Below are 16,526 nucleotides of genomic sequence, written 5' to 3' on the forward strand. Positions count from 1 at the left end.
AATTTAAATTTAATACCAAGAAAATCAAATCAACAACAAAAAAATATGAATAATTTAAAATAAATAATGAAAACGACCAAAACCACCCTTTTATGTTTTTATCAATGATAATCAATTTATAATTTCTAAAGGGTAACTTACAGTCCGGTTTACTCTGCATAAATGCTGACTTTGGCCATTTTGATAAAAATACTTGGAAAGACAATAAAGATGTGTGTGTGTATGTGCGTGTGCCGACTCTAGGATTGTGCCCATGGGCTTTTGATGACCACTGGCGATGTCAGTTGCCGGCTCGCATTATCTCACGGTCTGTGGTCCGCGCCTTGCCCATTGTTGTACAGTTTGAACTTGACACGAGTTGCTATTAATAAAAGCCAAGGCAAAAAAACCAAAACAAGCGAAAAGAAATAAAAAATTCAAATACGCTCTTGGTGTTATTTAATTGAAATGTGAGAATGCGCTTTTCCAGCGACCACTTGAAACCCCATGCCAATGCCTACCACCACCACCATCATCATCATCATCATAGTCATCGTCATTTTATCATCCTGCGAGTCCCATTCACAGGCAAAAGTTGCCACTGCTGTTGCTGTTGCTTTTTCTGTTGCCTGTTCAGGCTGATGAAGAGCACAAACAGCAACTGTGCTACAGTTAAGCAGAAGCATGCTTGAGCCAATGTCCCCTTGGGGCACAAGCAAACTCATACCGCCCCGCCCCTCCTCACCGCACAGCTGTCGAGCAGTTGGACTCTGCACTTGCCTGTTTGCGGCTCTTTCATTCATATTCATCCATTTAGTTATGTGTTGTGTTTTTGTTTCTGTTGCTATTTCTACTGCTGCTGTTGCTGTTGCAGCTTAACACACATACACTTGACAAAATTTGCGGTGACTGAATAAATTAAAAATGGCTGCCCAAATTATTTAATTTCATTATATATATTTGTATACATTCTTATATGGACGTCACTGTAGTGTGATCTTAGACTTGATCACCACTGTAAGACATGTACACTTTTATAGACATCACTGTTAACACACTCTGTTTAACTGTTTTTTTTCTCCTTTTTTTTGAAATAAGCAGGATAAACTCGCTCAGTGCAGGAACTCACACACACACACACAAACTTTGGCTCATGTATTGTAACAGTTTTTCCGCTTTTACTGCCAACACCCACACACAGGCACACATTAGCCCAGGCTTTGGCCATTATTGAGGGTGTTGCTGAGGATGCTCGCCATGTTGCCCAACAAACACAAATTCCAGCACAAAGCGAAAGATAACAGCTTTGACACACTCACGCACACACATGCACACTCACACGCACACGCACACACAAGCACACAGCTTCCTGACTGGCCACAGCCGAGAGTCCGTTCTGCCGAGAGAGGGAGAGAGTGTAAAAGATAGAGAGAGCACTCGAGTGAGAGCGCTCGTGTTGGGCTGTGCTGCTCTCGCGCCAAAGGTACCGTTAAGGTATGTGCTTGAAGCTTTTCAGCTTCAGTCCCGGACGAGATTTAGCAACGTGCGCTTGGCCTCATCAACAGCTCTCCAGCTGACAACGAACGCGTGCAGCGCGCAACGTGGAAGGCAACAAAAAAAAATAACGATTTTAAATGATTTGCAATAAAATACACGCTATTACAAGTAATTATTATTATTAAAACGATAAAAAAAACAGAAAAATTAATTAAACAGTTGAGTTGAGCTTGTCGTGTTATTGTGTAAACGTTAAAAATTGTAATTGCTGTAATATTCGCATAGAACATACGAAAATCGCGATTTGTATCTGTATCTATAACACAAAAGCATAAATTTGATTACAATGTTAAGCGCAGGCCGAATGTAAAAACTTTGGGGCAACACACACGCGAAGCGCGTCAAAGCATTGACGTCGGCGTCGACGTCGTCGTCAGCGTTGTCGTCAGCGTTGGCGTTGACGCAGCGGCCCGCATTGTGTATAATAAAATTTGCGAAAAAAGGCGGAATGAATTGAAGCCAAAGCAGCGACGCTGACGCCGACGCTGAGGCTGATATGCCAGTAAAGATGTGCGCGCACAATACAAAAAATTGCAAAGCGTACTTTTGGGAGCGGCAAATGGCCAAAATCAACAGCAGCAGCAGCAGCAACCGAACCAGCAGAAGCAGCGACAGCGACAGCAGCAGCGAACTGAAGCAACAACAATGTCAACGCTACAACTGATGCTGAGCGTGCACAAATAAGCTACACAGTGGTGGGAGTAACACAACCCCACAGCAACGAACGCAGAAAGACACAGAGCGATAGAGAGAGTGAGAGTGAGAGAGGGAGAGAGAGAGAGAGAGAGTGTAAAAGAGAGCTTGCGCTGTAACGTAATCCTGTGTAAGTGTCGAGAGAGTTGTATGCGTAACCTTATGTGTATATATGTGTGTGTGTGTGTGTGTGTGCGTAGCAACGCCGTTTGCTATTGTTGTTGTTGCTGCTGCTGCTGCTGCTGTTTCTGTGTTTCCAGTGCTCTCGTTTTGATTAAACTTGCGAATGGGTCGTCGGTTTGGATTCGGTGGGGCGCGGCAACTGTTTGCAATATGCTTAGAGTTGGCCTGTCTCGGCCATAAGGTGTAACCACCAGCAACAGCAGCACCACCAGCATCAGCAGCAGGCAGCAATTCAATTTCCGCAAACAAGCAAAGGCCAACGCCGAGAGCCAGCAATTAAACTCGCGCAAAGAAATTAACATAAAAGCTAAGCATCAGCAGCAGCGCACAAAAGTAGGCAGCTATTTTTTTCTCTTTATTATATTTTTGCCAAAAGCTCAAGATCCCAGTGATTGTCTTTGTGTGGGTGTGTGTGTTACAGTCTAACTGAGCTGACAGCGCCCGCATTAAGCGCCTAAAAATTGTACATAAAAGCGTAGATAAAATTAAGGCAGCTGCTGATGAGCTGATCATACTCCTATATACATATGCCTAAGCACACACAAACAGACTTATGCGTGTATATGTGTTTGTGGCTGTCATAAAAATAGCGTAATAAATTGGCAAATGAAATTCCGCGCGTAGCCGCAGGTTGCTCATGTGCTACATGTATGTGTATGTGTGTGTGTGTGTCTGTGTGTTGTCGCTTTTCATAATAAATCCATAAATCCGTTTTTTACGGGCGCGGCAGGCAATTCGATTATTTGCCAAGAATCGACGCTAACAAATTTGAATGTAACGCTAAGCCGACAGTTGGCCAAGATTGCCGCTGTTGGCTGGCCTTGCCCAACATAAGCTGACGTGGCCAAAGGTTTGGCACTTGCCAGCTATTCTGTATTAACACACAAATTCACCCACACACACACACAGACACTCGCAAAACAGCAGCAGCAGCTACTTGAATTTACTTTTGGTTTTGGCCATTTTTTTTTGGTGTGTTCTTGTTGTTGTTGCCATTGTTAGGTTCCAATTTATGGCTGACTGTTTGTTTGTTGTTTTGCCGAATTTCCACTTTTCCCTTTCCCGGCCTTGATTTATGCGTGTGTTTGTGCCAGACAGCAATTGAGATAAATATTCGGTTTTAGATTGATTTATTAACTGGCGTGCGCGTTTAATTGGCCGCCGATTTAATGTGATTAACCCCTTCCGTTAGACGACCTTCAGCTCCGGAAGGTTAACATTTCGCCGGATTTCAATTAAAACTTATTTTCAAATTATTTGACAGGCATTTAAATGGTGAAAAGTTAAGCACTTGTCAAACTTATAAAATACTCGGGAATTCTACTAATTCTCTACAATATAAGAATGTCTCCTTGTTGTAATATGCACTTGTTACATATTATTAAAATTGCTGCCCCATTGCATACTTTCTAAATACTTTCTCTGTCACATTTTTCCGAGCTTGTCTGACATTAGCTTTAGGTACACGCATTATAAAAAGTTTAGCTCATACTCTGCTCGCGTTGCAAAAATACTTTTGTTGAAAAAGTTCTCTCAATTCGCCACATACTTTTCCACATGAAATTTTTTGTTAAAAATTAAAATGAATTCAGCACGAAATCGAATGATGTGAGAAGAGTTTTGTCCTAGTGAATTCCTTATATTTCTTGTGTTGTTCTTCTGTTGTTTGCTCTTAGAAATGTTTATTTTGTGCACTGAATCCCATCGGTCACACCTTGTTTGGCAATCTCTTAACGTTACTCAACTTTCAACTAAACCAATAAATGGTTGCCATTTTCCTACATTGAAAATATATTTTAATAAATAAATTCTTCCTTAAAAATGGTCTATAGTAGTTCCCCGACTCGTATGTTATAGTTATCTTTGTCATATTCTTAAAGAGAGCTTATTTATTTATTCAATTATTCAACGTCAACTGACAGCAGTTGAACCAGAAGTAATTTAAAATACAAAATAAAACTGCGAAATCTGATTTTAACTATCAATTTAAAATAAATTATACATACATTTATAAATAAATAAATTTAAGATTTAATAGCTGCTTTCAATGCCTTTTAAATTGAGGCATAAACAGTTTTCCTATTTTATTTATTTATTTGTTTAGCAACAACTAAAAATAGTCGACTAAAAAAGCCGCCTCAAAAATTAACATAATTTTCATAGTTATTATCAGCTAAATAAATTGTGGAAAATCATTTAAATAAATCGCAAAATTTGTTATCTTTAAGACCAGCTACATTAATTTCGGTGCGCTAAAAGCTTTTCACTGTCAGTTAATTCATTTATACATTTATTGTGCACACAAATAAATCTGTTTCGTCCAGAGCTTAAAATCCCATAATTCAATTATAAACTTATGTGTTTTTCCATTCACCATTTTCTATCTAGTTTCTTTTTTTGTTTCCATTTATCATTTTTGCAAGCTGTGTACGTAAAACCTTTTGACACATTTGTGTCGTGATTTGTGCTGCGGAAAAGCGTAACACACGGACAATGTGAGCATTGAGAGATTTCATTGAAACATTCGAACAATGCTGAGATGGCATGGGATGCTGTCAATGCTGAGAATAATGGTACACAACTTCCAATGGACCCAATGCGGATCAATCATGACGCATATCATGTCATATTCATCGCTGTGGCAGTTGAAAGGCAGCTCTGCATTACGTGGCGTATGCGTAACTTATTAAAGAACTTTCCAAATCAAAACACAATGCACACTCAACACAATTACATATACGTATACATATATAAATAGTCTATATAGATATATACAGACACACATATGTATGTATATAGCCAATGACAACATCAATAGTTTTGAAAAGTGTCAGAGGAAGCCGCCTTGAACATTTCCGTGCCAAAGTGTCCTGGGGGCGTGTTGAGAAGCTGAAGCTGTTTGAGTTGCCAGCCAAGTTCTTTCTCCACTGACTGTTGCATGTTAGTCCATTGTTGGCACAATACCAACAACGAGCACAACAACAGCAACAGCAAATAGCTAAGCGTGGGCGTGGCATGTTTATCTGTGAGTGTGCGACTGCCAAGGAAACGCATTCAAGCAGTTTTTCATTTACATTTTCATTAAAACAAATCAGACAGAAAATGTCATTTGCAAAAAAGGACAAAGCGATGTAGCTGCAGGCGATTTTCAATGTGTTTGTGTGTGTGTGTTTGATGGGGAGAGAACTCATTCTGGTCTCTTTGGTAGATGTATCAAAGGCCTGCGACAGCTCATAATTCTCAGCTTTTATTTTGTCCGCTTGCAGGGCCACTGCAAAAATGCGCACAAGGAAGGCGCCAACGCTGCGTGGGTGCAACAAGGATAAGCATCAACATCACCAGCAGCAACAGCAACAGCAGCAACAGCAACAGCAGCAACAGAACAAGCGTCAGCAACAGCCTGCCATTTAGAAGTCACAATACAAGCACAACAATAAAATCGCAAAGCAAGAAATAAGACAGAATACTTACAAGCCAACAATAAATATACTCGTTTATTCGTTTATTTGTTGAGCAAATCAAATAATATATCAATCATACGCCATGGAGCCAGTTATGAGTTTGGCATTGGCCGCCCATGGGCCGCCCAGCATACTGGAGCCGTTGTTTAAAACCGTCACTACGAGCACAACCACAACAACAACAAGCACGGCTGCAACAACAAGCAGCAGCAGCAGCAATCCCACAATTAGCCCCACCACAAGCACCACACTGCTAACGGCAATACTGGAGAATCTAACATCAACGGCAGCGAGTGGATACTATGATCCGTATGGCAATCAAACGAATAGCACGCTGGGATTTGAGACAAAGGGACCGAGATATTCACTCGCCTCAATGGTGGTTATGGGCTTCGTAGCGGCGATTCTGAGCACGTTAACAGTTGCTGGCAATGTCATGGTGATGATCTCGTTCAAGATCGATAAGCAGCTGCAAACGATAAGCAATTATTTTCTGTTCTCGCTGGCGATAGCGGATTTTGCAATTGGTGCCATTTCGATGCCACTATTTGCAGTCACCACAATACTGGGCTATTGGCCATTGGGACCACATGTCTGCGACACTTGGCTGGCCCTCGACTATTTGGCCTCGAATGCCTCGGTGCTGAATCTATTGATAATCAGTTTCGATCGATATTTTAGTGTCACACGGCCGCTCACCTATCGCGCCAAGCGCACGACCAACAGAGCGGCTGTGATGATTGGTGCCGCTTGGGGCGTCAGTTTGCTGCTCTGGCCACCTTGGATCTACAGCTGGCCCTACATCGAGGGCAAGCGCACTGTGCCCAAGGACGAGTGCTACATACAGTTTATTGAGACAAATCATTATATTACATTTGGCACGGCAATCGCTGCATTCTATTTCCCCGTGACGATCATGTGCTTCCTCTACTTTCGCATTTGGCGTGAGACAAAGAAACGGCAAAAGGATTTGCCCAATTTGCAGGCTGGCAAAAAGGATTCCAGCAAACGCTCCAACAGCAGGTGAGTTTACTACTCCAAAAAAGTGTAGCATACTTTTAAGCGCTGTCAAAATTAAAATTGAAAGCACATGTGATAACTAATTGATTGGAAGGATCAGAAATAAATCAATGTTCAAATATTTAAAGTAACAATTTGTTAATATTTAATTTAAATTAATTATTTCAATGCAATTTAATTATTTCTTTATTGAGCGTCAAATAAAAGAGCAAATCTTGAACATTGAAATGATTATATTCAGAGGTGTTTTACAAATCTCTAAAAGCGCCAAAGCAGCTCAAAAGCAATTGTTAGTATTTCTGAAAACAACCAAGCATTGCTTTCAAATGTCAAAAAAATTGTTGAGAGATTTGACAAAATTATAGATTTATTGAATTTAATTAAATTAATTTTTAAATTGAATAAAAATACACAAAAAATCTTTTTAAAAAAAAACGGTTTCGAACGTTTGTTTTTTAAAAGCAATTCTCTTTACAATCTCTAGAGATTTCTAGAACACACCTGATTAACAATATTTAAAAGTTTATATTTTAATAGTATTCAAGTTTTAGCATTAAACTTACCAGTAAAATCAAATATTAATACAACTTATTTGAAATAAAATTGATTTTCATTTAATAAATAAACCTTAGATTTATGTAGTTGTTTTATGGCATAAATTAATTTTGTATTAGTCATTACATTCAACAATATTTTTATTTTATTTATGATGATTGCTTTTGTCGTTAATAAAAATTGAAATAAATAATCCAATTGATTTGCTGCTGTTGTTTCAGTGAGGAAAATACTGTGGTTAATCACACAGCTGGAGGTTTGCTGGCCTTTGCCCAACTGGGAGGAAATGATCATGATACCTGGCGTCGACCGCGCTCCGAGAGCTCAGCGGATGCGGAAAGCGTTTATATGACCAACATGGTCATCGATTCGGGATATCATGGCATGCATTCGCGCAAGTCAAGCGTAAGTTGGGAATCTCCCATTACCAGAAGCCATTTTAATTGTTTAAATTAATTGTTACACACAGATTAAGAGCACGAATACAATCAAAAAGCCATATTCATGCTTTGGCAGCATCAAGGAGTGGTGCATCGCGTGGTGGCATTCGGGGCGTGAGGATTCCGATGATTTTGCCTACGAACAGGAGGAGCCATCTGATTTAGGGTATGCAACACCAGTAACAATTGAAACTCCTTTACAAAGCTCCGTCTCCAGGTAGTACAAAAAAAGCAGCTCTTTTTTAATCGTCTTATTTCGAGTTAGCAAACACCGCACACAACACACACACACACACACACAAACCACACACGCCCACTAATGCACACCGTCCTCAACAGCCTCTTACTGACTGTGTGCGTGTGTGTGTGTGTGTTTGTGTTTGTGTGAGTGTGAGTGTGCTAGTGTGTGTGCTTGTGTATCTCTCACATCTCTACTGCACCCAAAGCACTTGCATCTGAACAAAAAATTCGATTCGTATTCCCCCAGGGAAAACGCAAAAAAACAAAAATGAAATTTCACTTGGCATCACACAACTGTCTCATCTTGCACTTGCACAGCCATCAAATGACGCACAGTGCACCAAAAAAGTAGTTGCCTCGTGCTACAGTTACACAGCTAAATGCACAGCAATTCCCTTACGTAAACTTAATTTGTGGCACATTTGAAACTCTTCTCGTTGTTGGAAAACCCTTTTTAATTGAGTTTTTGTTTTGCTTCTGTTTTTTTTTCGGACTACAGCATTTCCAAACTTTTTTCATAGCTTTAAAATATTCCTCAGTTCATATTGTTTTGTAATCTTTTTCGTTTTTGTGAGCATACGTCAGGGAAATAATTATATTTGCATAGAGGCATTTTTTTATTCGAGAAAAAATAGCAGTTATGGAGTGGCCAGTCTAAGTTCTGTGCTTAACCCAATTAAGAGCCTCTGGGAAATTCTTTCAGCTGGCTTTTCTGAAAATAGTCGACAGATTAACCCCATTAAACTGTTAAGCTAATTGGAAATTTTCCTCATTGGAAAACTTAACGGACTCAATGCTTAAACGGCTTAATCAAGTTTTAATGGCAGGAGGAATTCATATTAACTATTTAAACATCACAAAAGTATTTTTAACGGATTTTAAAATGAAGGAAAAATGCACATATAATAATTTCCAAAGTACTATTCTTTTAAGTTAATTTAAATTTATGTATTATTAGCATATTTTGCATTTTGTATTAAATTAAAATTAAAAATGATCTGTACATTCATTTAAAAAAACATCTATGCACACAAACCAATTTTTCTGAGGCAAAAAACTTGCATCTGTTTGGGAATTTGTTTTTAACATAGTAAAAATTCAGCAATAATCTTCTTTGCAGTTGCAATAACAAAATTTATTTTAAAATTGTATATAACAAGACTATTTTATGCTTTGAGTAATTTTTTCCCAACTTAATTAGTATTCTCCAACAAACTACATATAAATACAGTTCCGAAAATGCAATTTATAAATAATTGTACGTAGAATAAATATGAAATAATTTTTAACGATTTGATGCGACAAATATGTTCATGAAGTTATTTTATTGAATAATCAATATTTATTTTACATTTGTATGAAAATGAAATGCAAATAAAAAATGATTGATTGCATTTCAGTTGAGCCCAAAAGTCCAATTGCAATTCCCAAATTATGTATGCATTTCTGTGTAAAATTCAACTGTTTGTGTATGTGTATATGTATGTGTGTGAGTTGCCAGTTGGATGGACAGTTTGCATCCTTTTTGTTATTTTCATTGTTGTTGTTGTTGTTGTGGTAGTCTGTCAACTGTAAAGTCCTGTCAATGTAAAGCACTGCAAAAAAAAAAAGAGCAGAAAACAAATACAGAGCGAATACTTAAGAGCGACATCGTTTTGTGTCCTTTTTTTTGTCGTCCACAGATGCACTTCGATGAACGTGATGCGGGATAACTACTCGATAGGGGGCAGCGTCAGCGGAGTGCGGCCACCGAGCATAATGCTGGCGGATGTGTCGCCGACGCCGATGCGTCCGCCACTCAATTCCATTTCGCAAATGCAGGAAATGAATGCGGCCGGCAATAGCGGCAACAACGTCACAGGGAATGGCAACGGGAACGGGAATGGCAATGGCAATGGCAACATTAACATCGCCAGTGCAACTGTTGTTGCCAACAACACCAATAGCAATAGCAACAACAACAACCTGAACGGAGGAGGAGCAGTGGGAGTGGGAGTGCCTGTGGGAGTGGGAGTGGCAGGAGGTGGCAACAGCAATCCCAATTCGAGCACATTGCGTGATTCACGCAACGCATTGCCCGTTGGCAATCGCATTGGTTCACGTTCTGTTAGCCAGGATTCGGTTTATACCATACTCATCCGCTTGCCGCCAGATGGCGCCAGTGCAGCTAATGGCAGTGGTGTGGGTGGTGCCAGCAGCGGTGTGGGAGCCGCCAGCAATCATGCGGACTGTGCGCCATCCATCAAGATGATCCACGAAGATGTGTCGACGGCATCGAATGTTGGTGTGAGCGTGGTAACAGCAGCACCGCCCACGCGACGACCTTTGCCCTCACGCGACTCGGAGTTCAGTCTGCCACTGGGCAGGCGAATATCGCATGCACCGCAGGATGTACGTCTGCTCAATGCCAAGGTCATACCCAAGCAACTGGGCAAGGCGGGTGGTCAACACGCCCTGCTCAATGCTCGCAATGCGGCCAAGAAGAAGAAAAAGTCACAGGAGAAACGGCAGGAATCGAAAGCGGCCAAAACGCTGTCGGCCATTCTGCTGAGTTTCATCATCACGTGGACACCGTACAATATTCTGGTGCTGATCAAGCCATTGACCACCTGCTCGGACTGCATACCCACCGAGCTGTGGGACTTCTTCTATGCCTTGTGCTACATCAACTCGACCATAAATCCCATGTGCTATGCCCTCTGCAATGCCTCATTCCGACGCACCTACATCCGTATACTCACCTGCAAATGGCACACCCGCAATCGCGAGGGCATGGTCAGGGGCGTGTACAACTAGGTCACCCAACCACTTCCACATCCACATCCCAGGAATACCTTGAGTTCATAATAAATAGTTGCAATAAATGTTGTGTGCAAAACTAAAACCAAAAAAGTTGTTAGCGAAAAGCAAAAACCAAAACTAGGATTAGGATAACACTTTGACAAGCAGTACTGATTTTTGATGTCTAGCCCCCAAATATAATAATTACATATATACATACATATATAAAATTACAATGAGAGAATTGCCCATTAAATTTCCGATATGCCAAGAGACAGCAATATAAATGAAATGGAGATTTAACAAAGCTACGAGCATTTCCTAAAATATCCTGCCAAAGATCTATCAGAGAAGTTCGTTTATTTTCAAACTGATTTCGAACAGTCTTTAGAAATCACAAAGAGAGCTAAAACATCGTCTTCCATCTGTATAATCAATTTTAATATTTCCTTTCAAATGTCAGAACATAAATTCCTCCGTGAAAAAGTAATTTCGTTTTAAAGAACTGATAGACAACATTAAAATAACTTACGAACCGACATTTCCCTCATTAAAATGGCATATGGGGAATTTAATGAGCAGCCCTCGTAGCATCTAGTTAAAGCAACCCACATTATAAGTATGAGAATCCATTTTGTTAGGCGTTTACTTTTAGGTAGGCACGTGCTCCATGCAACATGAATTTAATACAAATATAAAGGATTACGATTTGGAATACATTATATAAATATATATAAATTATATTATATTATATTATATTATATTATTATACAGAAAGCAAATATACCTATTGTTAAGCTTAAGTTGTTGGCGTACGCATAAACCGAAAAGGAAAAGCTTTAATACAGTTCAAACTACAAAGATTATGTTACGGAGGATTGATTGATATTGAATCTGTATAACCAGAAAGTTATCATTTTGATTACGAGTGACTTGTGAAATGCAGACAATGGGGCAAATGTGATTGTACTGCTCGCTTTTTTGATAATTATAATTTTTTAAGTTTGTTAGCCAAATATAAAGTTCATAAGTACCAAAATTAACTATGAGTAAACAAAGCAAAATTGTAGTAATACTTCAACAAGAATTAAAAGCAAAATAAAGTATTTGTACGAGTATTACTTAAGAACGTAACCCACCATAGTTCAACAACTAAGAACAAAACTTTTGTAACTGTTGATTAAAACTTTGTAAGCAAAAAAAAGAAAATGAAAAACTTAACGAAAGAAAAGAAAAACCCAAATGAACTAATGATACAAAGATGCCAGTTGGCTAAAGGCAATATCAAATCGCATTCCAAATAGGGCAGTCGATGGAATTGGAAATAGAGATCAAATATTTGAATGAACGAACAGAGATACCTGCACAATAGACAACGTTAAATAGATCATGTTAAAGCCATAACCAAATAGTTAGCATTACTAAGCAAAGAAGGTTGTGCCGTTAATGGAAGGAATAGATGAGCTTTTCAGGCAATGGTTTAAAGATTAGGTCATATAGGGAAAGGGATTGCATCGACTGCCCAAACCAAACTAAACATACCGAATGAACAACTTGTCATAGTAATTTAATAACAATTTTCAAAACTGCACCAAGTCAAGTAAATGAGAAAATAAAGCAAAAGCATACAATACAAACATATATATAAAGCATATGAGAATTAAAATACATAGAGTACTTAATACACAAAAGGCAGACACACTCAAATACATATACTAACGATTAACGATACATACTAAAGATAATGTGAGCAGCGCAATGAACAAAACAAACCTTTTTATCAATGTGTAGTTAACTTATTCAAGAATACAACAAAGCTGAAATCAAAGCATCATTTGTAGTCTCAATGGCACACCTCGAATATATATTATAAATAGATATAAATGTATGCATAGATTTATATCGAAAAGTATAAAAATTTAACAAATGAAGAAAAAGAAAACCAAACAACCAAAGACATGATTTACAACCACGCACACATCCAATAATGAAACTATATAGAAACTATATATCCTTGCAAACTGTCAACAAACCCAAATTAAAATACAAAGTATAATTATATCGATCACAAAATGTCAGCGCAAAAAGTTTTGACAACAAATACAAAAAAACACGAAGAAGAAGAACGCATTCGGCATATTGATATGAAATGAGATTTATTGCATACAATCTAATTGTTTGGATATATACTACAGTACATAATAATAATAATAAAATTAATATTACATATATGAATTAAAACTAACAATAAAACAATGTGAATGAAAAGTTGAAAGATAGTTGTAAATGTAGTCCAATGACAGTCAGTCCTCTTTTGATTCGGAGGATAAGATATGAATCTTTGAAAAAGGTAAGTAGTCTATTTCCAAATTTATGCATTTTAAGTATTAGTCGGAACTGAGTTCAAATCATTTGTTGTTTATATTAGTAATATGAGTAGATTTAGAAAAAAAACACTTTTATGATTCCGTGATATGAAAAATTTCAAAAGGTGCTGATAATTTAGGATATTCTTAAGTCGAGTTGTTGAAGTTAATTTTTTCATTTTGTTCTCATATTTAAATAGTCGGGGTCATTTAAGTCAAATATTTTAGGGCTATTTTCTATTATAGGTCATTGCCATTTCAACCGCATAATCTGAATTTATCAAAAAATACATGAATTTTTCACTTGAATTTTTGAATGAATTTCTTATGGTGTTTAGGGGAATAGAGCTTAATGCTAACAGAATAGAGTGTAAGTGTGCCCTAATCCATTGTAGAGTGCTGTAGTTTCTGTGCCTGCTCCTCCAGTTCCTCGTCGCCCTGTTCGCCATGTTCACGCATTAACATTTGTGTATTTTTCTGAATGCTCTCGATTTTCTGTTGCATCAGCTCCTGTCGTCTTTGTTCGGCCCGCTGCTGTTTATCCTCCAGCTCCAGGAGGGTGGGGGGCTCCGTCTCGGCGGCTTGTTGCATTAGCTGCTGCAGACGTTTGGGCGGCTGACGCAGTGTGTCATTCAATTGGTCTGTCTCATCGGCCACGTCATCGAGGGGAATGGTAAATGCCTCGGATGCCGCTATAACATCAGGTTATTATTTGTGGAAGGAGGCAAGGGACTACAACTAATTACGGCTCTCTACTTACGGTATTCCATTTTAATATCCTTTTTTTCTGTAGTTGGCGCTGTCGCTGCTGCTTTGCTGTCGTCAATTGCTGTCGTGGTCTTGGAACTGGAACAGCCCATGCTCAGGTGAAGGAGCTCAGGCGCAAAGCATTACGCTAAGACTTCCGTTCCGGGTTTGAGCACGGGTCCGGGACTTCAGGCTTTGGGGTCTGGGTCTCTGACTTTTGAACGGAATCAGTTGAGCGCGCTAATGCTGATGCTAATGCTAATGCTAATGCGATTTCCTGCTGCGTACTTCCGCTGAGATTCCTTCAACGTTGCGGCTATTCAATTTCCGTTCCCAGGCAGCTGACACTGCAATCATTAGACGCAGCTTGAGACAGCGTTTAATGGCTCATTAATATTGATTTTGCCACTGATGAGTATGTGTGTGGCTGTTGTGCAGGACATCCAGGAGACACACTTCCAACTGACAGCGCGTCGCAATTGGAACTGAAACAGAAATTGCAATGCAAAGTTTTGCAGGAGTCATTAATAATAATCGTCGGAACCCTTCGCTGGACAATTGTACGCTCACAGGATCAATACTCATATGTGTGTTGGCTTATTGTTGTTTTATTTCGCACCTACATACACTGAAAAAAAATCTTGTGTGAATAAAAATATTTCATTTAACAACAAATTTTAAATATACAAAATTATAAAAAATGTTTCATAAAAGATATACTAGTATAGTTTTAATTATGGCATATATAAAATTTAACTTCCTTTAACGACAAATTTTAAATATACAAAATTATAAAAAATGTTTTATAAATGATATACTAGTACAGTTTAAATTAATAGTATATATAAAATATATAATTTTTTCTGGTCAATTTTCGATTGACTTTCCCATAAAATTATAAAAGTAAAAATTTTTAGATGACCAGAAATGTGTTTCGAATCGATATTTTCTGATGAAAGAAAAACAAATTTTTGAATTATACTCACTAAAATAAGAATGCTGGTTTTATGGGTTTCTTGACAAAGATTTGCCACAACATTTTTGATAAGGAAATTTAAAAATCGTAATGTCTAATGAAAGCTACTTTTTTTTATTAATTATTATGAATATAAGTTTGTCCTGGCGTCTGTTTTAAGTATACAAATTGTAAGGTCTATCGATGTAGCAGTATTAGACTTGGTTTAGTTACACTTATTTGGTCAGTGTAGTTGCGTGGGTGTGGTTAATAAAGGCAGTCAAACAAACACAAACAGAGGCAGACAACGACAACGAGACTCCTAGTCACTGAGTAACCTGCAAGTGGACACTGTCCCGCAGACCAATGTCAATCAACTCCAGCTCGTGGCCATAATCAACGTTAATTGTGGTTTCATTTGCACACACATACATATGTACACATATGCAACAGCAGTGTGGCATGGCCTGGTAAAGTTTAGTGACCCACTCAACTTTGACCAGAGTGCGAGAGTCGCAATGGGCTTTTGATTTTTACAGTTTGGCCATTGTCAATGTTGTCGGATTGCCATAAAAGCCTTGGCCCAAACCCCAACGGCTTCCGGCTTGAAAGCTGGCCAAGAACCTGCTGCCGTCAATCGTCAGTCGTCAATCGTTTGTACGGAAGCTAAGGCGCGTGCCAAGCACCGCCCAGGGCGTTCACATATCCATTATGTATGTGCCACACGTTGCGTCTTTGTGGTCGTGGTCAAGTGGCCGCTCTCGGCATGCAAAGTGCTTCGAACGGAAGCGAACCAGTCGCAGCCCCTTACCTGCCAACCCCTCCCCCAGCAGACTTAATGCCCTCAAGACAAACAAAAATAAACGAAACGGATAAAGAGGTACAACAACAGGTGCTCCTTTCCCCCCTCCGCCCAATGCTGTCACCATGATAAGCAACTAAGCACCGAGCGACGTCTAATTAGGTTAAGTGTCAATAAGATTATGTCGTCAATCAATCAATCAATACCTAGATACCAAAAGGCAATTTAAGCTTGCCCTTCACTTTAGTTTTTAAATTCTTTGAAATGATAACGAATGTGTTTGCTTGAATTTTAATTTCAGTTTTCAGTTTATTTAAAAATACAATTTAGAAACATTTTCATTTTGTTGTATGCAAAAAAATGGTTTATCTGTATAATATAATAAAACAATATAAACTATTAACAAAGCAACTTTATATCTGCAGCTTAGGAACATCATTCTGCCAAACATTATTATCATCATCATTATCATCTGATCTCTGCTTTTCAATCTCAAACTTGCAAACTGTATAACTTATGTAATTATTATCATCTGCCTCTGACAGCCTGAGGCAGATCCCAAATCAGCTAGCCAGTGTCTAGTCAGTTCGGGGTTTTATATAGGTATAAAAATAGTCTATATAAATATGATATACGTATATATGAATTTATGACTTGGTGCTTGATCAGCAGTTGATCAACATTATTATATATGAAAGGATCGCATGTAAACTATGGTTAGACTTCTGTGTGTGTGCTTTGTTTTGT

General features: G+C 38.6%; 2 protein-coding genes across 3 annotated transcripts; one reads left to right on the forward strand and one right to left on the reverse strand.

Annotated features, from left to right (window-relative positions):
- The first annotated feature begins 5,955 nt into the window (after positions 1-5,955).
- Positions 5,956-11,240, forward strand: LOC117785248 (muscarinic acetylcholine receptor DM1). Of its 2 annotated transcripts, none has more exons than XM_034623177.1 (4): positions 5,956-6,896; positions 7,670-7,853; positions 7,918-8,105; positions 9,811-11,240. In XM_034623177.1, the coding sequence occupies exons 1-4, from the start codon at positions 5,956-5,958 to the stop codon at positions 10,922-10,924; spliced, it is 2,427 nt and encodes an 808-aa protein (XP_034479068.1). In that variant the 3' UTR covers positions 10,925-11,240. The 2 variants fall into 2 exon arrangements, with proteins under 2 accessions (XP_034479068.1, XP_034479069.1); XM_034623178.1 differs by having other exon boundaries at positions 7,918-8,054; positions 9,811-10,924.
- Positions 11,241-13,489: 2,249 nt separating this feature from the next.
- On the reverse strand, positions 13,490-14,137 carry LOC117784711. Its single transcript, XM_034622520.1, has 2 exons — positions 14,036-14,137; positions 13,490-13,967 (listed from the first exon to the last, which is right to left on the reverse strand). Exons 1-2 carry the CDS (start codon positions 14,133-14,135, stop codon positions 13,657-13,659), a joined length of 411 nt encoding a protein of 136 aa, XP_034478411.1. The 5' UTR covers positions 14,136-14,137; the 3' UTR covers positions 13,490-13,656.
- Between the last annotated feature and the right edge of the window lie 2,389 nt (positions 14,138-16,526).

This window comes from Drosophila innubila, assembly GCF_004354385.1.
Source record: "Drosophila innubila isolate TH190305 chromosome 2R unlocalized genomic scaffold, UK_Dinn_1.0 1_C_2R, whole genome shotgun sequence".
In the NCBI taxonomy this organism is placed as follows: Eukaryota; Metazoa; Arthropoda; class Insecta; order Diptera; family Drosophilidae; genus Drosophila; species Drosophila innubila.